Source organism: Salvelinus alpinus, chromosome 3 (genome assembly GCF_045679555.1).
Source record: "Salvelinus alpinus chromosome 3, SLU_Salpinus.1, whole genome shotgun sequence".
NCBI lineage: Eukaryota > Metazoa > Chordata > Actinopteri > Salmoniformes > Salmonidae > Salvelinus > Salvelinus alpinus.
This window is the reverse complement of record NC_092088.1, coordinates 29,026,965-29,049,437: the sequence shown is the minus strand read 5'-3', so window position 1 is coordinate 29,049,437 and position 22,473 is coordinate 29,026,965. Positions and strand designations below refer to the sequence as shown.

At 44.6% G+C, this 22,473-nt stretch overlaps 1 protein-coding gene across 1 annotated transcript in view; it reads right to left on the bottom strand.

Moving 5' to 3' along the window:
• plcd3b (phospholipase C, delta 3b) overlaps positions 1–22,473 on the bottom strand; it is a 53,176-nt gene that overhangs the window by 16,961 nt on the left and 13,742 nt on the right. The window contains exons 2-4 of the mRNA XM_071392452.1: positions 17,206–17,373; positions 5,327–5,555; positions 471–600 (exon numbers count right to left, since the gene is read on the bottom strand). Coding sequence (XP_071248553.1) covers positions 471–600; positions 5,327–5,555; positions 17,206–17,373 — 527 coding nt within the window. The remainder of the gene's footprint in view (positions 1–470; positions 601–5,326; positions 5,556–17,205; positions 17,374–22,473) is intronic.

Here is a 22,473-nt window from a genome sequence, read left to right as displayed (position 1 = left end):
TAATAAAATAGTTCCCTGGTCACAGTCATCATTTTCAACGTCATTTTAAGGAGTCAATTGGACCTGCATGAATTGAATCAAAAAAGATCAAACAAGCCATGGGATTGAATTTGGAACTACAGCTGAAACGTTACTGAAAAGCCACTGACTCCAACCATAGATTAACTTTTTCAAAGTCTTGCCCTCTGAGTATGATGTATCAGTTGCAGACATACAGTATCATTTGAAATTAGCTATTTCCGGACAACAGGACAGAAACAAATATTTGAGAAGTAAGGACAATGCAGTGTGATGCTAATCTATATCCAATGTTTCCCCCACCATAGGCTAGGCGGGCTCCCCACCTAGCTTTAACTCCCTCCCTTTCTAAAAGAGTTTGGCTTCTTTGGCAATTTTGGTGCCAGTGAGCTTGGGTGTTGTTATAGGGCTGGAAATGAATCTAGGGGAAATAATGTCTATGGTCTGCTCACCTTAAAGAGGTTGCGCGCATACTCTTCATTTAGGTCAATGTTGATCATGGTGAGCAGCCCCTGGACCTCCTCGTAGCTCAGCTTCTCGTCGTGGTTCAGGTCGGCCCGTTTCATATAGCCATGGATCCAGGTGACCACACGCAGTCAAGGACAACGGTGGACAGATTAAACTAGAGCACCCTCTCCACATGAAAGTCAAAAGGGCTGCTTTGGATCATCCAAGGATGTACTGCACATTGGTGGGTGGTGAATGGAGGGAGTTCAGCCCAATATGTCAAATGCTTTATTATGCAATAATGGGCATGACGCCTCAGAAAACATACTGTATATCCACGTCGTTATCATTATCATCATCATCATCTGGGGTCTCTCTCTCTCGCTCTCTCTATCTCCATATATATAAACTCAGCAAAAAAAGAAACATCCCTTTGTTCAGGACCCTGTCTTTCAAAGATAATTCATAAAAATCCAAATAAATTCACAGATCTTCATTGTAAAGGGTTTAAACGCTGTGTCCCATGCTTGTTCAATGAACCATAAACAATTAATGAACATGCACCTGTGGAACGGTCGTTAAGACACTAACAACTAACAGACGGTAGGAAATTAAGGTCACAGTTATGAAAACTTAGGACACTAAAGACTCCTTTCTACTGACTCTGAAAAACACCAAAAGAAAGATGCCCAGGGTCCCTGCTCATCTGCGTGAACGTGCCTTAGGCATGCTGCAAGAAGGCATGAGATGTGTAGATGTGCAGATGTGGCCATGGCAATAAATTGCAATGTCCATACAGTGAGACTCCTAAGACAGTGCTACAGGGAGACAGGACGGACAGCTGATCATCCTCGCAGTGGCAGACCACGTGTAACAACACCTGCACAGGATCGGTAGATCCGAACATCACACCTGCGGGACAGGTACAGGATGGCAACAACAACTGCCTGAGTTACACCAGGAACGCACAATCCCTCCATCAGTGCTCAGACTGTCCGCAATAGGCTGAGAGAGGCTGGACTGAGGGCTTGTAGGCCTGTTGTAAGGCAGGTCCTCACCAGACATCACCGGCAACAACGTCGCCTATGGGCTAGAGGTAAAAAAAATAAAATAAAATGAATACAAAAAAAATATATATATAATAATTGGCAAATCGGCACCCAAAAATACCGATATCCGATTGTTATGAAAACTTCAAATCATATATTTTTGGGTGCCGATTTGCCATTTAATTATTTTATTTTTTTTACACCTTTATTTAATCTTTATTTAACTAGGCAAGTCAGTTAAGAACACATTCTTATTTTCAATGACGGCCTAGGAACGAGGCAGAACGACAGATTTTTCACCTTGTCAGCTCGGGGGATCCAATCTTGCAACCTTACAGTTAACTAGTCCAATGCTCTAACACTGATTACATTGCACTCCACGAGGCGCCTGCCTGTGCCGCGAATGCAGTAAGCTAAGGTAAATTGCTAGCTAGCATTAAACTTATCATAAAAAACAATCAATCAATGACTGTCATTGCTCCAATATGTACTTAACCATAAACATCAATGCCTTTCTTAAAATCAATACACAAGTATATATTTTTAAACCTGCATATTTAGCTAAAAGAAATCCAGGTTAGCAGGCAATATTAACCAGGTGAAATTGTGTCATTTCTCTTGCGTTCATTGCACGCAGAGTCAGGGTATATGCAACAGTTTGGGCCGCCTGGCTCTTTGCGAACTAATTTGCCAGAATTTTACGTAATTATGACAACATTGAAGGTTGTGCAATGTAACAGGAATATTTAGACTCATGGATGCCACCCGTTAGATAAAATACGGAACGGAATAAACGTTTTGTTTTCGAGGTGATAGTTTCCGGATTAGTCAAAGGTATATGGTTTAGAGAGAAATAGTCAACGCGTTATAATTCCTGTAATATTGATCAGAGTTACCTTGTCCTATGGATATCTACACAGTTATAAATTTGGCAAGGTGGTGTAAGCCTACACGAAACACAGACCTTATTTTAAGTGAATCTAAAAATATCCTATGGAATAAATGAAGGAACCACTTTTCAGATTTTGCTAGGTGTCATGGGAATTATGACTCACTCGCACTTTGGTCGTCAATTCTTACCATGCCCATTATTAAAATAGGATTTCCTGCATATAGAAATGACAGTTTTTGTTTTCAACATTCATCACAGGTAACTTAAACTCTATTTTTATTCAAACAGTAGAGAGTATTTGTCTCCTAAGCAGACTCTTCAGTATCATTGTCACTTCAGAGCTGTGTTAAAATAAAAGTGTTCATTGTTCATTCAGTATTGTTGCAATTGTCATTATTACAAAAATGTGTGTGTGTGTATGATATATATATACAGTGGGGAGAACAAGTATTTGATACACTGCCGATTTTGCAGGTTTTCCTACTTACAAAGCATGTAGAGGTCTGTAATTTCTATCATGGGTACACTTCAACTATGAGAGACGGAATCTAAAACAAAAATCCAGAAAATCACATTGTATGATTTTTAAGTAATTAATTTGCATTTTATTGCATGACATAAGTATTTGATACATCAGAAAAGCAGATCTTAATATTTGGTATAGAAACCTTTGTTTGCAATTACAGAGATCATACGTTTCCTGTAGTTATTGACCAGGTTTGCACACACTGCAGCAGGGATTTTGGCCCACTCCTCCATACAGATCTTCTCCAGATCCTTCAGGTTTCGGGGCTGTCGCTGGGCAATACGGACTTTCAGCTCCCTCCAAAGATTTTCTATTGGGTTCAGGTCTGGAGACTGGCTAGGCCACTCCAGGACCTTGAGATGCTTCTTACGGCGCCACTCCTTAGTTGCCCTGGCTGTGTGTTTCGGGTCGTTGTCATGCTGGAAGACCCAGCCACGACCCATCTTCAATGCTCTTACTGAGGGAAGGAGGTTGTTGGCCAAGATCTCGCGATACATGGCCCCATCCATCCTCCCCTCAATACGGTGCAGTCATCCTGTACCCTTTGCAGAAAAGCATCCCCAAAGAATGATGTTTCCACCTCCATGCTTCACGGTTGGGATGGTGTTCTTGGGGTTGTACTCATCCTTCTTCTTCCTCCAAACACGGCGAGTGGAGTTTAGACCAAAAAGCTCTATTTTTGTCTCATCAGACCACATGACCTTCTCCCATTCCTCCTCTGGATCATCCAGATGGTCATTGGCAAACTTCAGATGGGCCTGGACATGCGCTGGCTTGAGCAGGTGGACCTTGCGTGCGCTGCAGGATTTGTCTGCAGCCCACTGTCGCTGGACCAGACAGGACTGGGAAAAAGTGCTATTCACTGACGAGTCACAGTTTTGTCTCACCAGGGATGATGGTCGGATTCGCGTTTATCGTTGAAGGAATGAGCGTTACACCGAGGCCTGTACTCTGGAGCGGGATCAATTTGGAGGTGGAGGGTTCGTCATAGTCTGGGGCGGTGTGTCACAGCATCATTGGCCTGAGCATGTTGTCATTGCAGGCGATCTCAACGCTGTGCATTACAGGGAAGACATCCTCCTCCCTCATGTGGTACCCTTCCTGCAGGCTCATCCTGACATGACCCTCCAGCATGACAATGCCACCAGCCATACTGCTCATTCTGTGCATGATTTCCTGCAAGACAGGAATGTCAGTGTTCTGCCATGGTCAGCGAAGAGCCCGGATCTCAATCCCATTGAGCACATCTGGAACCTGTTGGATCGGAGGGTGGGGGCTAAGGCAATTCCCCCCAGAAATGTCCGGGAACTTGCAGGTGCCTTGGTGGAAGAATGGGGTAACATCTCACAGCAAGAACTGGCAAATCTGCTACAGTCCATGAGGAGATGCATTGCAGTACAAACCAGATACTGACTGTTACTTTTGATTTTGACCCCCCCATTGTTTAGGGTCACATTATTCCATTTCTGTTAGTCACATGACTGTGGAACCTGTTCAGTTTATGTCTCAGTTGTTGAATCTTGTCATGTGCATACAAATATTTACACATGTTAAGTTTGCAGAAAATAAACGCATTTGACAGTGAGAGGATGTTTCCTTTTTTGCTGAGTTTATATACATATATACAGTATACACAAGACCGTTCAAAAGTTTGGGGTCACTTAGAAATGTCCTTGTTTTTGAATTATTATTTTTTTTTTTAAGTGCATTAAAATAACATCAAAGTGATCACAAATACAGTGCCGACATTATTAATGCTGTAAATGACTATTGTAGCTGGAAATGGCAGATTTTTTTTATAGAATATCTACATAGGTGTACAGAGGCCCATTATCAGCAACCATTACTCCTGTGTTCCAATGGCACGTTGTGTTAGCTAATCCAAGTTTATCATTTTAAAAGGCTAATTGATCATTAGAAAACCCTTTTGCAATTATGTTAGCACAGCTGAAAACTGTTGTCCTGATTAAAGAAGCAATAAAACTGGCCTTCTTTAGACTAAATGAGTATCTGGAGCATCGGCATTTGTGGGTTCGATTACAGGCTCAAAATGGCTAGAAACAAAGCACTTCAACAGTCAACAGTGAAGAGGCGACTCTGGGATGCTGGCCTTCAAGTATCTGTGTTCTTTTGCCCATCTTAATCTTTTCTTTTTATTGGCCAGTCTGAGATATGGCTTTCCTTTGCAACTCTGCCTAGAAGGCCAGCATCCCGGAGTCGCCTCTTCGCTGTTGACGTTGAGACTGGTGTTTTGCAGGTACTATTTAATTAAGCTGCCAGTTGAGGCCCATGACCACACCCACCACCTAAACCTAATTTTGATCCAGAAAAAACCTTGTCATCATCATCACCATCATCATCATTTTCATCGTCACCATCAACCATAAAGGATATTTGTCCAGCTTTTCCTTCTGGGTCATGTTCTCCACCCTCTCCTGGAGGGTCCTGATGCCCCTTGCCCAGCGCTGGGCCTCCTCGTCAGTCTGGCAGCGCAGGTCCAGACTCTTCCTGACCCCCTTGAACACCACAGTGAGACACTGGCCCTCGGGAATTGAGCCCGTCAGCTGTCGCAGGGTCTCCGACTGCAAGCCCTCGCGTACACACTCCACGTCCGTGACCGAGACTGAGAGAGGGAGGGGAAGGGAAGAACAAATGAAATGACACCTGTGTGGCTCAGTTGGTAGAGGATGGTGCTTGCAATGACAGGGTTGTGGGTTTGATTCCCATGGGGGACCAGTACGAAAATATATGCACTCACTACTTACTGTAATTGTTCTGGTTAAGAGAGTCTGCTAAATGAAGCGCAAATAGCTGAATTAGCAAACAAGCAATTAGTAATCACACACAGTAGAGTGCTATAGGTGTGAATCTCCTGACAGGTCTTCAGTGCACTGCTATCTTTTCTCTCAGTGTGTGTGATTAGGTGGCATCGTTCTGAGAGCAATAGCTGGACAGATTCCAAGCACACTAAGACACTATAGACTCTTGGTACACACTGGCACAAACTACTGAGCGTCTCTCTTCTTCACAAAGGTCTTCATACACATCTCCAATTCAACAAATCAGTTCAAGGAGATTTATTTGAATAGCACTGTTTGTATACCTCCAATTATCAATTTAGTCTTACGGCATGCATTGCCGAGGGAAGATGTTCTGGGGTGGGGGTGACGATACATTTTCTAAGAGGGTGCACCCTCAGCACCCCTACTTCCCGCGGCTATAACGGTATGACAAGGGGACATTATTGACGGGATCATGTAGGCCTATGAACAACAGAGTTCCTAGGATATCTATTTTCTACTGTATTAACAGTGGCCAGTCAAGGTTAAGAAACAAACAACTCTCCAAAGACAGACACCACTAAAGCACCTAAGCCAAGAATAATATAATAATAATATATGCCATTTAGCAGACAATTTTATTCAAAGTGACTTAGTCATGTGTGCATAAATGTTTTATTCATGTGCTACAGAACCCCCCTGCCGAGGGCGCTGTGGGACTAATGTCTTGCGTTTGTGTTTTTGTTCATATCTGTCTTGTGCCATGTAGTCTAGCTTCCCCTCACGTGAGAGATATCGATCACCCCCAGGTCGTGGCTTCAGCCAATCATGCTCTCTCCATGCATTCCACACTCTGTCCATGCACCGATCAGACATTATCTGATTGGTCAGATGCTCATTGCTAGCCCTGCACTGGTCAGACAGGTCCGTCGCACGTTCCCCGCAAGAGTATAAATATTGCCTTGAGCCTGACAGTGTTTTCGTGGGTGGAGTTAAGTGCATGGGATGCGTGAACACAAAGTAAGTTGTTGTTTAATTTGGCTTTGTATGCGTCTATAAGTAGTCATAATATAACAATCATTATGTTATGTATGTATCCCATACGGCGGCGCACTATTGGCCCAGCGTTCTCCGGGTTAGAGGAGGGTTTAGCCAGGGTAGGCCGTCATTGTAAAATAAGAATTTGTTCTTAACTGACTTGCCTAGTTAAATACAGGTAAAAAAATAAAAAATAAATAAATGCTGTCTCCTTCACCTGTAGCTCTGCTTTAGGTAACTTACCGTCATGTAAATGGCGATAAGGTGATAAGGTGATAAGTTGGACAGATCGAGTGAAAAAAAGCAATTTTCCCACACAACCTCTCTCCTTCTCACTATCACGCATTAGTTTCGCTTCCCCACTCGACATTTTTAAAAAGACCCGACGGGGCTCATTGCTTGCTTGAATTATGCAGAAACGGGCAGCGTTTAAGTCATGTAATTGATAATGTTGGAAAGGGGAGAAATTGTGCTTTACAATGGTATTGACATTACAGTTGATCTGGAAGTATTACGTTTTTGGAGCGCTAAAATAAGGGCAATTGTACGGACCAAGGCGATGTACGAGTTTACGTGAGTTTACGTTAGCTACGGCTAACACAGTCACGACCTCTGCAGCCAGAATAACAGAAAAGTAGCTGCATTTGCGTTGGTTTAAGCTGTTATCTATTGACATTTATTTGGATACATCCATAACAATGAGCTGATGATGCCCGATTTTGCCTGGCATAGCGAGAAAAGTTACCTTTCTCGTCAGGACACTCGCCACTGTTCATTACAAGGAGATCGCATTGCTTATAAAAAACTAGGCTAGAAGCTAGCTAAATAGTTTCTTGTTAGCAAACCTTCCAATCTGACAACCAAATTCTAAAATAACAGTTGCTGAAAACAGCAGGTAAAACTAGAAACATGTGGGAGGATTTGACAGCATAGCGCCACTTACTGCAACATAGGGACTGGAGAAATTCATGTTCATCACTCTCCACATTAGGTTATCAAATGCTAAAAAAAAATATGTCTCTGCAAAAACAAATCAATGCTAGGTAGCTAGCTAGCTAAGTTTTCCTCATTGGACCTGCATTTACAATGTATCCAATTTCGGTTTGTCTGGTTGTTGGTTGTAGCTTTCTGTAACTTTGTAGCAAGTACGGTCTGCATGAGTAGGCACATATTGCAAGGTGTCCCGATATCTTTTCAACTGTCCCGCTATCTGGTTTTAATGTCCATTCTAGAATGCCTTTGTAACCAATCAGAAACAAGTACTCAACAATGCTGGAGTATAATACTTGTTAGCAAACATGCTAGTCATTAGCCTACTCCACTACGTAATATATGCCTATTAGATACAGTCCTTGTTATTGAGTAGTGCTGTGTCATAGCCTACTGTTTATTGTTGCAGTGTATTATCATATAGAATCGTACATATTGTGCTTTTGTAGTTCTATGCCATTGCATGGTTGTAGCTCATTCATGTCCATTCAATGCTCTATCCATTGTAGCCTGTAAGTCTCTACTGTTTCGGGGTGGAAGTTACACAATAAATATTGGGATTTTACCAGCTAAATACAAGCTACTCTTGTTTGACTTTGTTTGTCTTTGTAGGTGAGCTGTCATTTTGGTGAAGGTAGGTTTGGTTTCTGAATGGGCAATGATGCGGGTGTACACAAACACAAACACACACACACACACAAATGCAAACAGGGAGGCCTGAAAATAGGACAGAGGTGTTTGCAGACACTACTGTATTTTCAACATGTTTGCTTGACTACCTCTTTTCCGCAAATGGATAGTGTGTGTGCATGTGTGTTTCCTTAGGTAATCACACACAGTGCAATAAACTGGCTAAAATAAGCCATATTCATATTTCCCATTCATCTGTGAGGCTAGCTAATGTTATTTGTCTATCTCTACTTCTCACTGAAAACAGTGGAGACATTAACGTTTGCCCACTGCCCAGTTGCCAGGGCTACCAAAATGGACCAAATAAGTGATTTTGGCAACCAACTTGGTTACCCAGCTTGGCAACCACTTTCAAAATAAGTGTCGGGCCCTGGTAGAGACTCTACAAGCACACATTATCTGCGCTCTCTACCACGGGAGTGCAGGGCTCTGGTGGAGAGCAAGCAAGAACTGAATAGGACAATCTGAATAGGAAAGTAGTAGAGTGGTATGCACATATCCATAAAAACACTTGTACCAGGGGCTGGATTAGAGAGGATAATGTAGGAAAAAAAGACATCTGCACACTGGTATTATGCTCCCGAAGTATAATTTAGTAGGACAACGTTTTGGTGAAAACATTGTCCTGGCAAAGACCAAGTTTGGGGTCGCAACGTTACCCTAATAAATTACACTTTGGGGGCATATAACAGCGTGTATTTATTTTGTGTTCTACAGAACTGCATAGGGATCTCTATGCTTCGTTAATTGACTGAGACACTAGGGAAGAATCCTAACATTAGATTGGTGTGGGGAACTCACATTTTCATGCACATCTCATGTTGACATGCATGATTCCTGTAAAAGTCCAAGTGATTTGTGCTGAACTGAATTCTCAAACTAGGTTCTGTCCATAGCTATTACAGAGTAAACATGTCTAGTCTTTGATGGTGAGTGAAGAGAAATGTTGGTTTTAATGATAGGCTTTTTAGGCTTCTCCAGAGCTAGAGATGGGCGGACACACACCCTGCTATTGGTGGTCAAAGGAGAGGACCTCATTACACACATGTGGAAAAGCACACAGATTCCCATACCCATGCCCACACACGCAGCTTGGGTTAGGGTGGTATAAGATAATACCGTTTAATGGGCTATTTTGAAATACAGCAGGTATGATGTCCACTATCGTTGACACAATTTCTTTAAATGTCCAATGCAGCCGGTTTTATCTCAATATCAAATCATTTCTGGGTAACAGATAAGTACCTTACTGTGATTGTTTTCAATCAAAATGATCAAAAATAAATAAAAATAACTTCTTAGCAAAGAGCAATTTCTCAAGCAAGAATTTTGCTAGGATTGTCTGGGAGTGGTCTAAGTGGGGAGGGGAAAACTGAAAGCTAGCTGTTATTGGCAGAGAGGTTTGGAACTCTCTTTTCTATTGGTATAGTAACTCATTTCCCACCTGGTGATGTGACCAGGCAGGCCAAAATGCCATCCCACCAAAACAGGCTGAAATATAAGGCGGTCTTTTCAAATAGATCTCACACTAAAGGGCATCATGATATTCACAATTTTACACTATTATTCCAACCTTACCTCAAAGTGTGGAAAACACAGGAAATCACATTTTTTGACTGCAACTGGGCCTTTAAAACTTTTTTAACCAGCCCAACTGGTTAATGAAATAGGGCTGAGATTCATCCCTCTTGTTTGTGCATTATGCATGTTTGACCAATGAAGCACAGGACTGGTCCTGGTTTGTTATCAAACAGCACAACTGTCAATCTAATCTGTCGATCAGCTGCTACCTCATGCCTTTATCTTTTTCTGAGCTTGGACTTTGAGCGGGCGGAACATGTGTTTTATAAGCCTAGATGAATAAGCACTGATGAATCATTATCCATTAACCATTCAACTATTTTCAAAGGCTGCAAAGGCATCACATCCTTTTGTTTGATTCTATTTTTCTTTCATTTTTCTATTTTATTCATGAAAAAAATATATGATTTGATATATCATTCCTTTAGAAATTCTAACTTTGGTAACCGTGGTAACTTTTTTTGGTAATAATACGTAATTATTTGAAATCACTGAAACATTTGCAGTGTGGCCTTAAGAAACCCTTCCCTTTGTGTAAACAGATGGTGTAAAAAAAATGTTTACCTCCAAATGGGACCCACTGGACACAGACGTCAATTCAACGTCTATTCCACATTGGTTCAAATGTAAAAACAACGTTGATTCAACCAGTGTCTGCCCAGTGGTAGGACACTCCCACTGGGCACACACTAATTCCCCTCACAGTCCCTTCAGTTTCCATTAAGTTCCGTTAATTTGGCTGCTCAGCATACCTTAGTTATACCTCATCTAAAAAATTGTCCTTTGAGCCAGATTTAGTGACGAACAGTTTTCTACACGGTCCGTCATTTCTTAGGATTTAGCGACCAATAGTTTTTACATGGTCCTTCAAGCCGGATTCTGATTGGCTATAGTTTGAGATGTTCAAGTACCCAGAAGAGGAGCTGTTTCCGCTCCCCAGGATGCAGACGAGTTATCCAGCATCCCCAAGACATATGAGGCTGCTGTCACCACCCACCTCAGTCCACACCGCCACACGAAGACGCCATGCATCCGAGGAAGATGAGTTGCGAGGCCCTACACACCTCTTTCATCTAAGAAACTACCAGCCCTGCTCCAGGCCTCCTCAGTGGTCAGGGAATGACCACACCCTCACCAGTTGGGATCTGATGAGGGAATACGAGTACCTGCGTCACGAGCAGCAAGAGATCAGGAGGGCAGTCCCTCCCAACCTGAGTCACCGCTGCGGGAGCACCAGTACCGCCGCTAGTCTCCTGACCACCACTGCTCTAGGCCTCCCTGGCTATAGCCATCGTCACCACCATGGGAGCACCATCACTCCTACTCCTCCTACTGCCCGAGGTCCGACTGTCTGCTACTCTGGAACTTTCAGCCACAAAGACTCCACCTGCTCTCCCCCAAGAGCCCCTCACTGCTCCTGGCACTGGATTCTTCACCCGCTCCTTGGATGGAGCCACAGCCTGCAGCTACTGCAGAAGTACAGCCCAGACGTTGGGGCCTCTCCAGTCACAGCCTGGTGGGACTTGCCAGTCCCAGGCCTGGAGTCCCTGCTGGCCCACCTGCTACCACTGTGATAGTTCCAGCCCGAGGGTCCTGCTACCTACAGACCTCACCTCAGGGGACCTGCCAGACATCACCCCGGGTGACCCACCAGAAGTCACCCCTGATGTTCCCCCTGACCTAGTTGTCCAGTTCCCTTCCTTCCTGGTAGGGTCAGAGTTCCCTTCCTTCCCGGTAGAGTTAGAGTTCCCTGCCCACCTGGTAGGGTTATAGTTAAAGTTTCAAACCAACCTGGTAGGTGTAAAGTGTCCAGGCTTTGAGTGTCCTGCCCCTCAAGTAGGTCTAGTGTATCCTGCATCTATGGTAGGTTTAGAGTTCCCTTCCTTGATGGTAGGTTTAGAGTTCCCTTTCTTCCTGGTAGGGTCAGGTTTAGAGTTCCGTGCCTTCCCAGTAGGCCAAGTATGTCCTGACCCTCAAGTAGGTCTTGTATATCCTGCCCTGTTCAGATCGCAGCCCCCTGCCTTAGTTGGTAGGCAGTTGCCTATCCCACCAGGTTTAGAGCCTCCTGCCTTACTAAGCCACAAGTTACCTGTGCTAGGTTTTCAGTCCTCAGCCCTCGTCTGCCCTCAGTCCCTAACACTAGGTCATTAGTCTCCAGCTGCACTAGGTCTGTTGTCTCCAGCATTTGTCAGCACTAAGTCCCTAGCCCAGGTGGGTCATCAGGCTCCTGCCCTGCTAGGCTCAAAAGGTACCAGTTTCTCTAGTAGTCCCAGAGCTCTACTATTCTCCAAGTCCAGCATCAGTGTCGCTGGTTGGTCCAGAGTCGTTCTCCCTGTCAGGTTCAGAGTCGTTCTCCCTGTCAGGTCCAGAGTCGGTTTCCCTGTCAGTTTCAGAGTCGGTTTCCCTGTCAGTTTCAGAGTCGGTTTCCCTGTCCGGTTCAGAGTCGTTCTCCCTGTCAGGTCCAGAGACGTTCTCCCTGTCAGGTCCAGAGACGTTCTCCCTGTCAGGTTCAGAGTCGTTCTCCCTGTCAGGTTCAGAGTCGTTCTCCCTGTCAGGTTCAGAGTCGTTCTCCCAGTCAGGTCCAGAGTCGGTTTCCCTGTCAGGTACAGAGACATTCTCCCTGTCAAGACTCCCTGTCAAGTTTTCAGCACTAGGCTCCCAGCCTTCAGCCGTTCTAGTTTCCCTGTGTCCAGCTCTAGTCGACCCTCAGTCCACTGCTCCGCCAGGCTATAGGTTCTCTGCCCCACTAGGTCTGCAACATCTGCCCTCAGTTGGTTGTCAGCCCCCAGCCTCAGTTGGCAAGCAGTCAGCTCGGTCAGTGCTACATGCCAAACCACCTGCTCTAGTTCTAGGCCCTGGGTCGCCCGTCACGCTAGACCTGGAGTTATCTGCTTCTCTAGGTGTGAAGTTAGACTGTTTGCAGCCCTCAGCCTGCACCCAGTCGCCTTTTTAGCGCTAAACTATACATTCCCTGCTTGGCTAGGTTTGCAGCCTCCGATTTAGCATTGTTCTGAATCCCCTACCATGCTAGGCCCTCAGCTCCCTGACCTGGGTGAACCACTGTTCCCTGACCCGGGGGGCCTGCTGTCTCTAGTTCTGGGAGGCCACCCGCCTCCTGCCTTGGATGACCCTCAACCCTTCCCATGTGGGAGGCCACCTGACCTTGTCTATGGGGCCCAGCCAACCCCTGCCTCCAGATCCCTGATGATCCTCGCCCAGGGATCCCCACATGCTCCAACATGGGAGTCATCGCTTTCAGCAGTGTGAAAGAGTCATCAGCCTCAGCCGCAGCCAGAGAACTGCCAACGACAGTTGTGGCTGGCATGCCACATTTCTCTGCCGCAGTAGGCTTCAGCCGTGGCCAGCTTCTGGCATTGCACTCAGCATCTAAGAATGGGGCCCAGCTTCCCGGCAGCAGCTGATTTAGAGGGCCCTCCCCCACCCGCATGGCATTCCATGGGGTGGCCCAGGATTGTCTCTGCGTATCTATGTACCTCCCTCGCGGGGCGGTCCCTAAGCCCTGCCTATCCTGCCAGGTAGGATTAGGCCGCTAGGAATAAGCTTCCACTCGAGGCCTGTGGCTTTTCAGACTCTTTGGCCCTTTAAATACTGTGGGCCCCATTAGAGACTTTACCATTTAGGTTAGAGGCCTTTTCGTGGATGTTAATATTTCCATAAGAAATATTGGGGCGGCTGTAAAAAAGGCCGTCCTGCTCCTCTCCCCTCTAACTAACTTCCCCTCACAGTCCCTTCAGTTTCCCTTAAGTGCCGTTAGTTTGGCTGCTCAGCCTACCTTAGTTATCCCTCACCCATCATAGCCCTGCCATTCCCAACCAATCAGAGTGCTTGGGAAGGCGCATCTGGACACTGCACCCACCCACTTAGGTCAGAGTGTTGTCATCGTCCGAAGGGAGAAAACGCATGTTTCGGAATACCTTTTATTGTCGACAGCAACACGAATGTCTGAATGTTGTGCGTGCATCGAAATGTAAGTTGCAGGGGATTTATTGGGGGTTTTACATGCTGTGTAATTGTAACGATGTACGCGGAGAGCCGGGAAGCAAGTTCAGGGAGTGAATACATTTAATTAATAAATGAACAAAACAAGAAACACAAACAGCGCACCGACATGAAACAGGAACAATGATGACTGGGGAAGAAACCAAAGGGAGTGACATATAAAGGGCAGGTAATCAAGGAGGTGATGGATTCCAGGTGAGTGTCATAATGTGCTGTTGCGCGTAACGATGGTGACAGGTGTGCGTCATAACAAGCAGCCTGGTGACCTAGAGGCCGGAGAGGGAGCACACGTGAATTTGCATATCGCCCTAACAGATCCACAGATGATCTCTATTGCACTCCACACTGCCCTTTCCCACCTGGAAAAAAGGAACACCTATGTGAGAATGCTATTCATTGACTACAGCTCAGCGTTCAACACCATTGTGCCCTCAAAGCTCATCACCAAGCTAAGGACCCTGGGACTAAACTCCTCCCTCTGCAACTGGATCCTGGACTTCCTGACGGGCCACCCCCAGGTGGTAAGGGTAGGTAACAACACATCCGCCACGCTGATCCTCAACACTGGGGCCCCTCTGGGGTGCGTGCTCAGTCCCCTCCTGTACTCCTTGTTCAATCATGGCTGCACGGCCAGGCACGACTCCAACACCATCATTAAGTTTGCCGATGACACAACAGTGGTAGGCCTGATCACCAAAAAACAACGAGACAGCCTGTAGGGAGGAGGCCAGAGACCTGGCCGTGTGGTGCCAGGACAACAACCTCTCCCTCAACGTGATCAAGACAAAGGAGATGATTGTGGACTACAGGAAAAGGAGGACTGAGCACACCCCCAAGCCATAAGGCTGTATTGAAGCAGGTTAAGAGCTTCCACATCACCAACAAACTAACATGGTCCAAGCACACCAAGACAGTTGTGAAGAGGGCACGACAAAACCTATTCCCCCTCACGAGACTGAAAAGATGTGGCATGGGTCCTCAGAACCTCAAAAAGTTCTACAGCTGCACCATCGAGAGCATCCTGACTGGTTGCATCACTGCCTGGTATGGCAACTGCTCGGCCTCCGACCGCAAGGCACTACAGAGGGTAGTGCGAACAGCCCAGTACATCACTGGGTAACCAAGCTTCCTGCCATCCAGGACCTCTATACCGGGCGGTGTCAGAGGAAGGCCCTAAAAATTGTCAAAGACTCCAGCCACCCTAGTCACAGACTGTTCTCTCTGCTACTGCAGAGTACCGGAGCACCAAGTCTAGGTCCAAGAGGCTTCTAAACAGTTTCTAACCCCAAGCCATAAGACTCCTGAACATCTAATCAAATGGCTACCCAAACTATTTGCATTTCCCCCCTTTTACACTGCTGATACTCTCTGTTATTATCTATGCATAGTCACTTTAATAACTCTACCTACATGCACATATTACCTCAATTACCTCGACTAACCAGTGCCCCCGCACATTGACTCTGTACCGGTACCCTCTTTATATAGCCTCGCTATTGTTATTTTCATGCTGCTCTTTAATTGTTTGTAACTAATTATTTTCTATTTTTACCTTTTTTTAAACTGCATTGTTGTTAGGGCTTGTAAGTAAGTATTTCACTGTAAGGTCTACACCTTTTGTATTCGGCGCATGTGACAAATAACATTTGATTTGTTCAAGTATAGATGACGTATATTGTTTTTCAAGGGCTGATTTTAGAAGAACCAGGAGAGTAGAAAGGTACGTGAATAGGCTGATAATCAAACATATGATAAGAAGGACAAAAGCATGGGTAGAGTACAGTATTTGTTCAGCCTTTGTTTGATTGAACTTTTTTGGGACGTGACAACTTTACTCCATTAAATCAAGAAGATGAAATGTAGAGGTTGTAATGAAGAGTTGTTGTTCTGTTTTTGTTCATGTGAGATATACAGTATCAATCCGTTTTTGTATACTCTCCTTGATGAACATGTCTTCTATTTCTTTACTTTAAAGTGTGAAAAGCTACAGAATCAGATTGCAATGATTTAATGTGGCAGGTAGCCTAGTGGTTAGAGCGTTGGGCCAGTAACTGAAAGGTTGCTGGATCGAATCCCCGAGCTGACAAGGTAAAAATCTGTCGTTCTGCCCCTGAACAAGGCATTGTTCCCCGGTAGGCCTCATTATAAATAATAATTTGTTCTTAACTGACTTGACTAGTTAAATCTAAAAAAATATATAATAATGTGTTAATCAAAACTATATATCTAAGTATAGTCCTCACATTGTTTTTGCACTGTCACAATATTGTCATTTGAACATTTCAAACACTTAAACTGCTTGGTAGCTATTTATGTGCTAAGATTGAAGCTGAATGATTTGTGTAAGAATGATGACATGCAATCTGTCTTTCTTTATTTACAAAATGCATTAGTTACTGCTATTCCTATTTATTTGTATTTTATATATTTTACAATCTCTCCTACAGTAAGCTCATCTACACTGAAATGAGGCGTAGGTTTAAGTTTAAAGGTATAATTGGCCACATCACAAACCAAATCTACTATTACAGCAATTGAAGGGCATGTTTCTAAGTTGAGCGTGGTACCCCATGATTGTGTTGTATGGTAACTATATGGGACAAACCACAGTCGAGGGAAACTCCTACCACCATATCATGTCCTTTAATTTGACGTGTTTCAACTTAAACAAGGATAGGTTGAAAATACATCACTACTATAATGACTGTGTGTTTGTGTGTGTGTGTGTGTGTGTGTGTGTGTGTGTGTGTGTGTGTGTGTGTGTGTGTTTGCCTGTATGAGTACATACAGTGAACCCCACATCCCAAAGCAGGGCGTTAACACAGCCCATATAAGGGGTTGTATTTACATGTGTTTCACCTTACAAGCCCATATGCCAAGTCTGTGATCAACTGCAACTCAACCAAAGGCCCTCCAATCAGTGCTCATAAAACTGTCTCCCTGAAACATTTTCCTTCTTCTGCCTTACAATTTCCAATACGAGGTCTGGAATTAGGCCTACTTGTCTTATACCAGTGTTATTAAAAGTGGAAAAAGCTAGGTTATGTAATAACCTGACAACAATCTAGTAAGAACATTATGTTATAGAGTATGCTTACATTCAATGATATTGATGCTCTGTTTTTGGGGGAATGGATTGGGGATGCACGTACACACAGACACACACACACTCACAGGACTGCTGGGCCTTGGAGCGGCTGGAGAACTTGTCGGACTCGCACCACACGGTGACTCCATCGTCCAGCAGCTTCAGCGTACGTCTCCTCTGCCAGCGTGGGGAGCGTACCTTCACCATGCTGGAGCCTTTCAGCATCACCTTCACGTCCTCATCTTCCTCTACACCTGGAGACAGAGACAGAGAGATTTAGAGAGACAGGGAGAGACAGGGAGAGAAGAGAGAGAGAAGTACAATAAGTAAGACAGGCAGAGATGGGGCATGGGAAGGAAGAGGGAAAGGCGGAGAGAGATGGAGAGGAGTGGAGGGAGAGAGCGAAAGAGAGAGAGGTAGGGATGAAGGTGAAGGAAAGGGATGGTGAGAATGGGGAGCAAAATAAAAATGGTGCAACAGGAAGAGGGGCATAACAAGGGAGAGAAAGATAGAAACAGAAAGAGACAGCACAGGATAAGGAGAAGCAATGTTATCAGCTAAGTGCTTCAAGTTAATAGCCATTTGAAATCTATACCGGCCGCTTTATGGTTGCACATACAGATGTGGGATTGTGATTGTGATTGTGATTTACATAAATTCACTGAAAACCTGCAGTTCTCTTTCTCTCTGTGAGGGGGCAGTCGAGTCAGTTGGACCAAGGACTGCTAGGCTATCAAAATCATCCTCTCGGAGTTGGGCCGAAGCACTGTATCTGCTTTAGTTTTTGTGAAGAAGGAGCTAGATTTCACATATTGGGTTTATTTATTTATTCTGAACACATTTCTGTTTGTTGGCCATGTCAATTCTTGTATTTAAAAAATAAAAATAATCTTAATTTTAAATTTGCTAGCTGGACAGGCAAACGCTGCCAAGGATTAAACAGTAAACCAATCAAAATCCGTGTACCATCTCTTCTAATCACGTCTGCCAATCCTGTTCTCCGTACCTAAGGGAGTAAACACAGCTGGTAACAGCTCGAGAGCGATCTCCTTCCAACAAAATGCTATAGAGTCTTTTTTGACTATTTTAGTTATAGAAACGCAATACCACCAATACATTTTAAATGTGCAAGAAAAAAAATTCTGGAACACCTTTACTCCACACACAGAGACGCATAGAAAGCTCTCTCTCGTCCTCCATTTGGCAAATCTGACCATAATTTTAGCCTCCTGATTCCTGCTTACAAGCAAAAATTAAAGCAGGAAACACCAGTGACTATATAAAAAAAAATGGTCAGATGAAGCAGATGCTAAACTACAGGACTGTTTTGCTAGCACAGACTGGAATATATTCTGGGATTCCTCATGGCATTGAGGATTACACCACATCAGTCATTGGCTTCAACAATAAGTGCATCGATGACGTCGTCCCCACAGTGACCGTACGTATATACCCCAACATGAAGCCATGGATTACAGGCAACATCCGCACTGATGTCCGCGCTAAAGGGTAGGTAGAGCTGCCGCTTTCAAGGAGCGGGACTCTAACCCGGAAGCTTATAAGAAATCCCGCTATGCCCTCCGACGAATATAGGACAAAGATCGAATCATACTACACCGGCTCTGACGCTCGTCGGATGTGGTAGGGCTTGCAAACCATTACAGACTACAAAGGGAAGCACAGCCGAGAGCTGCCCAGTGACAAGAGCCTACCAGACAAGCTAAACTACTTCTATGCTCGCTTCGAGGCAAATAACACTGAAACATGCATGAGAGCACCAGCTGTTCCGGAAGACTGTGTGATCACGCTCTCCGCAGCTGATGTGAGTAAGACCTTTAAACAGGTCAACATTCACAAGGCCGCAGGGCCAGCCGGATTACTAGGACGTGTACTGCGAGCATGCGCTGACCAACTGACAAGTGTCTTCACTGACATTTTCAACCTCTCCCTGTCCGAGTCTGTAATACCAACATGTTTCAAGCAGACCACCATAGTGCCTGTGCCCAAGAACACTAAGGTAACCTGCCTAAATGACTACCGAACCGTAGCACTCACATCTGTAGCCATGAAGTGCTTTGAAAGGCTGGTCATGGCTCACATCAACACCATTATCCCAGAAACCCTAGACCCACTCCAATTTGCATACCGCCCCAACAGATCCACAGGAACACCTATGTGAGAATGCTATTCATTGACTACAGCTCAGCGTTCAACACCATTGTGCCCTCAAAGCTCATCACCAAGCTAAGGACCCTGGGACTAAACACCTCCCTCTGCAACTGGATACTGGACTTCCTGACGGGCCGCCCCCAGGTGGTAAGGGTAGGTAACAACACACCCGCCACGCTGATCCTCAACACAGGGGCCCCTCAGGGGTGCATGCTCAGTCCCCTCCTGTACTCCCTGTTCACTCATGACTGCACGGCCAGGCACGACTCCAACACCATCATTAAGTTTGCCGATGACAAAACGACGAGACAGCCTATAGGAAGGAGGTCAGAGACCTGGCCGTGTGGTGCAACCTCTCCCTCAACGTGATCAAGACAAAGGAGAGGATTGTGGACTACAGGAAAAAGAAGGTCCGCACACTGTCATCGACAAGGCTGCAGTGGAGCAGGTTGAGAGCTTCAAGTTCCTTGGTGTCCACATCACCAACAAACTAACATGGTCCAAGCACACCAAGATCGTGAAGAGGGCACGACAAAACCTATTCCATCTCAGGAGACTGAAAAGATTTGGCATGGGTCCTCAGATCCTCAAAAGGTTCTACAGCTGCACCATCGAGAGCATCCTGACTGGTTGCATCACTGCCTATTATGGCAACTGCTCGGCCTAGTGCGATCGGCCCAGTACATCACCGGGGCCAAGCTTCCTGCCATCCAGGACCTCTATACCAGGCGGTGTCAGAGGAAGGCCCTAAAAATTGTCAAAGACTCCAGCCACTCTATTCATAGACTGTTCTCTCTGCTACCGCACGGCAAGCGGTACCGGAGCGCCAAGTCTAGGTCCAAGAGGCTTCTAAACAACTTCTACCCCCAAGTCATAAGACTCCTGAACACCTAATCAAATGGCTACCCAGACTATTTGCATTGCCCCCCCTCCCCCTCTTTTACACCGCTGCTACTCTCTGTTGTTATCATCTATGCATAGTCACTTTAATAACTCTACCTTCATGCACATATTACCTCAACTAACCGGTGCCCCCGCACATTGACTCTGTACCCTTCTGTATATAGTCTCGCTATTATTATTTTACTGCTGCTCTTTAATTACTTGTTACTTTTATTTCTTATTGTTACCCATTTTTTCTAAACTGCATTGTTGGTTAGGTGTTCGTAAGTAAGCATTTCATTGTAAGGTCTACGCATGTTGTATTCGGAGCATGTGATTTGAAGTTTGATTTGATTTGATATGCTGTAAAATGACTCTCAACTTAGAACTCAGCAACATTGGTAATGTAACTAGCTAGCTAGTTAGCTTCAACAAGTAGACCTGTTGCTAGCTCGCATGAGGAGATAGCTTTATCACTAGCATGTCATTTCGCGATAGGGAGCTTTAGCTATCAGTTTATTACAAATAATAATTTAAGAATGCAAAAATCTATAGGACAAGTCGTGTAAAGCTAATACAGTACTGTCATTAAGGCAGGACCCATTAATTTAAATACTGACACATAAGAAATGCCACATTATCCATGTCAACAGTTGGAGTAGGATGATTGCAGAGAACTCTGCCTCTATCCTAGTAGCTTACTTATGTTGGCATTATTAAGACTGCCAGGATGTTCGTTTCTAGCTCTCAAACTACAATCCTTTGCTATGATGATTTTTAAAATGCATTCTTGTCTGTCACTTTTGTCTCCCGTGATCTATTCAGGTCTCCATGTGTTCTGCTACCAGAGAAATTAACCAAATGCTATTCACCATCCTACTGCAGTTTGAAACTGTAAGAGGTGTGTGACTGGCTGCAGGAAAGTCAGGCGCAGGTGAGCAGAACTGGGTAATAACCGGAGCAGTTTAATGTGCAAAACCAACGGCACCCAGAACAACAAAGTATGGGTACAAAATAACCCGTTGCGAACCAGTCAGAGTGCACAAACACTTTACAACAAACAATTTCACACACAGACATGGGGGAACAGGGGGTTATATACACGACAAGTAATGAGGGAACGTAAACCAGGTGTGTGGGAAAACAAGACAAAACAAATGGAAAATAAAAGGTGGATCGGCGATGGCTAGAAGACCGGTGACGTCGACCGCCGAACGCCGCCCTAACAAGGAGAGGAACCGAATTCGCCGGAAGTCGTGACAGAAACAGCCCTGCCTTCACTATTTAGACCACATATGCACGTACCTGTAAAGTATTTTCTTTGTGGGTTTTGACTTACAGTCTAGTGCATCCTAGAGTTGAAGAACACCAACTACAAATACAAGGGTTTGTCTGAGCATCTCAAATACTACATTCAATATACAATTAGTGCAATGAGTTGACAAACAGATTTTGTTTTTACTATTGTAACATGCAGTAATGAGAATTCTATTGTCTCCGTCAAGAGCCTGGGTTTTGCCTTAGATGGTAGAGCTCTGGTCTGTGGACCGCAGGATCGTAGGATTGCATTCCGCTAAGGCACTTCTCTTTCTCTACATTTGTCGGCTAACTTGGTGACTAGGGTGGGATCCTTTCGATCCGCCTATGGGGCCTAGGCAAGTGAATGTCCCAAGAGAGAGGGGTGAATACAGAAGCATACGTTGATGACAGTTCACTCTGATGTTTTGTGCTAGATTTGCCCCAAACCTAAAGTTTTGCATTCATGCCAAAAAGTTCATTTATTTGCCATAGTTCTCTTACAGTATTGCTGAATGGTCTTATTGCAAACAAGAAGGATGGTTTGGAATGGATTATTATCACAGGCCAGTAATGTGTAGTTAATGCAATGTTGTTGATCCATTCATAGTTTTTCTCTCAGGTCATGCAATGAACTACGTGGCTGTTTTAAGTCACCTTTGGCCCCACAGTGATATCCCTGAGCAGTTTCCAGTCTCTCCCGCAGCTCAGTTTAGAAGGAGGACCATATTCTTACAGTGCCATGGTGATATTATACACCCTGCACAGCTTAACATCATACTTGACCATAAACAAAGGGATATTCACTGTATTGGAATTATTTCCAAATGTATCCCAGACATGTTTCTAAAGCACTTTGGTGACTTTGAGGTTGAATCTTTGTTTGAAATTCACTAACCAGCTGAGGGATCTTACATATACAGAGGAAGTTTAAAAAAAATTATGAGAACCATTACTTTTTCACACAGATGGCCCCAATTCAACTAGGCTAATTGTGTGATTTTTCA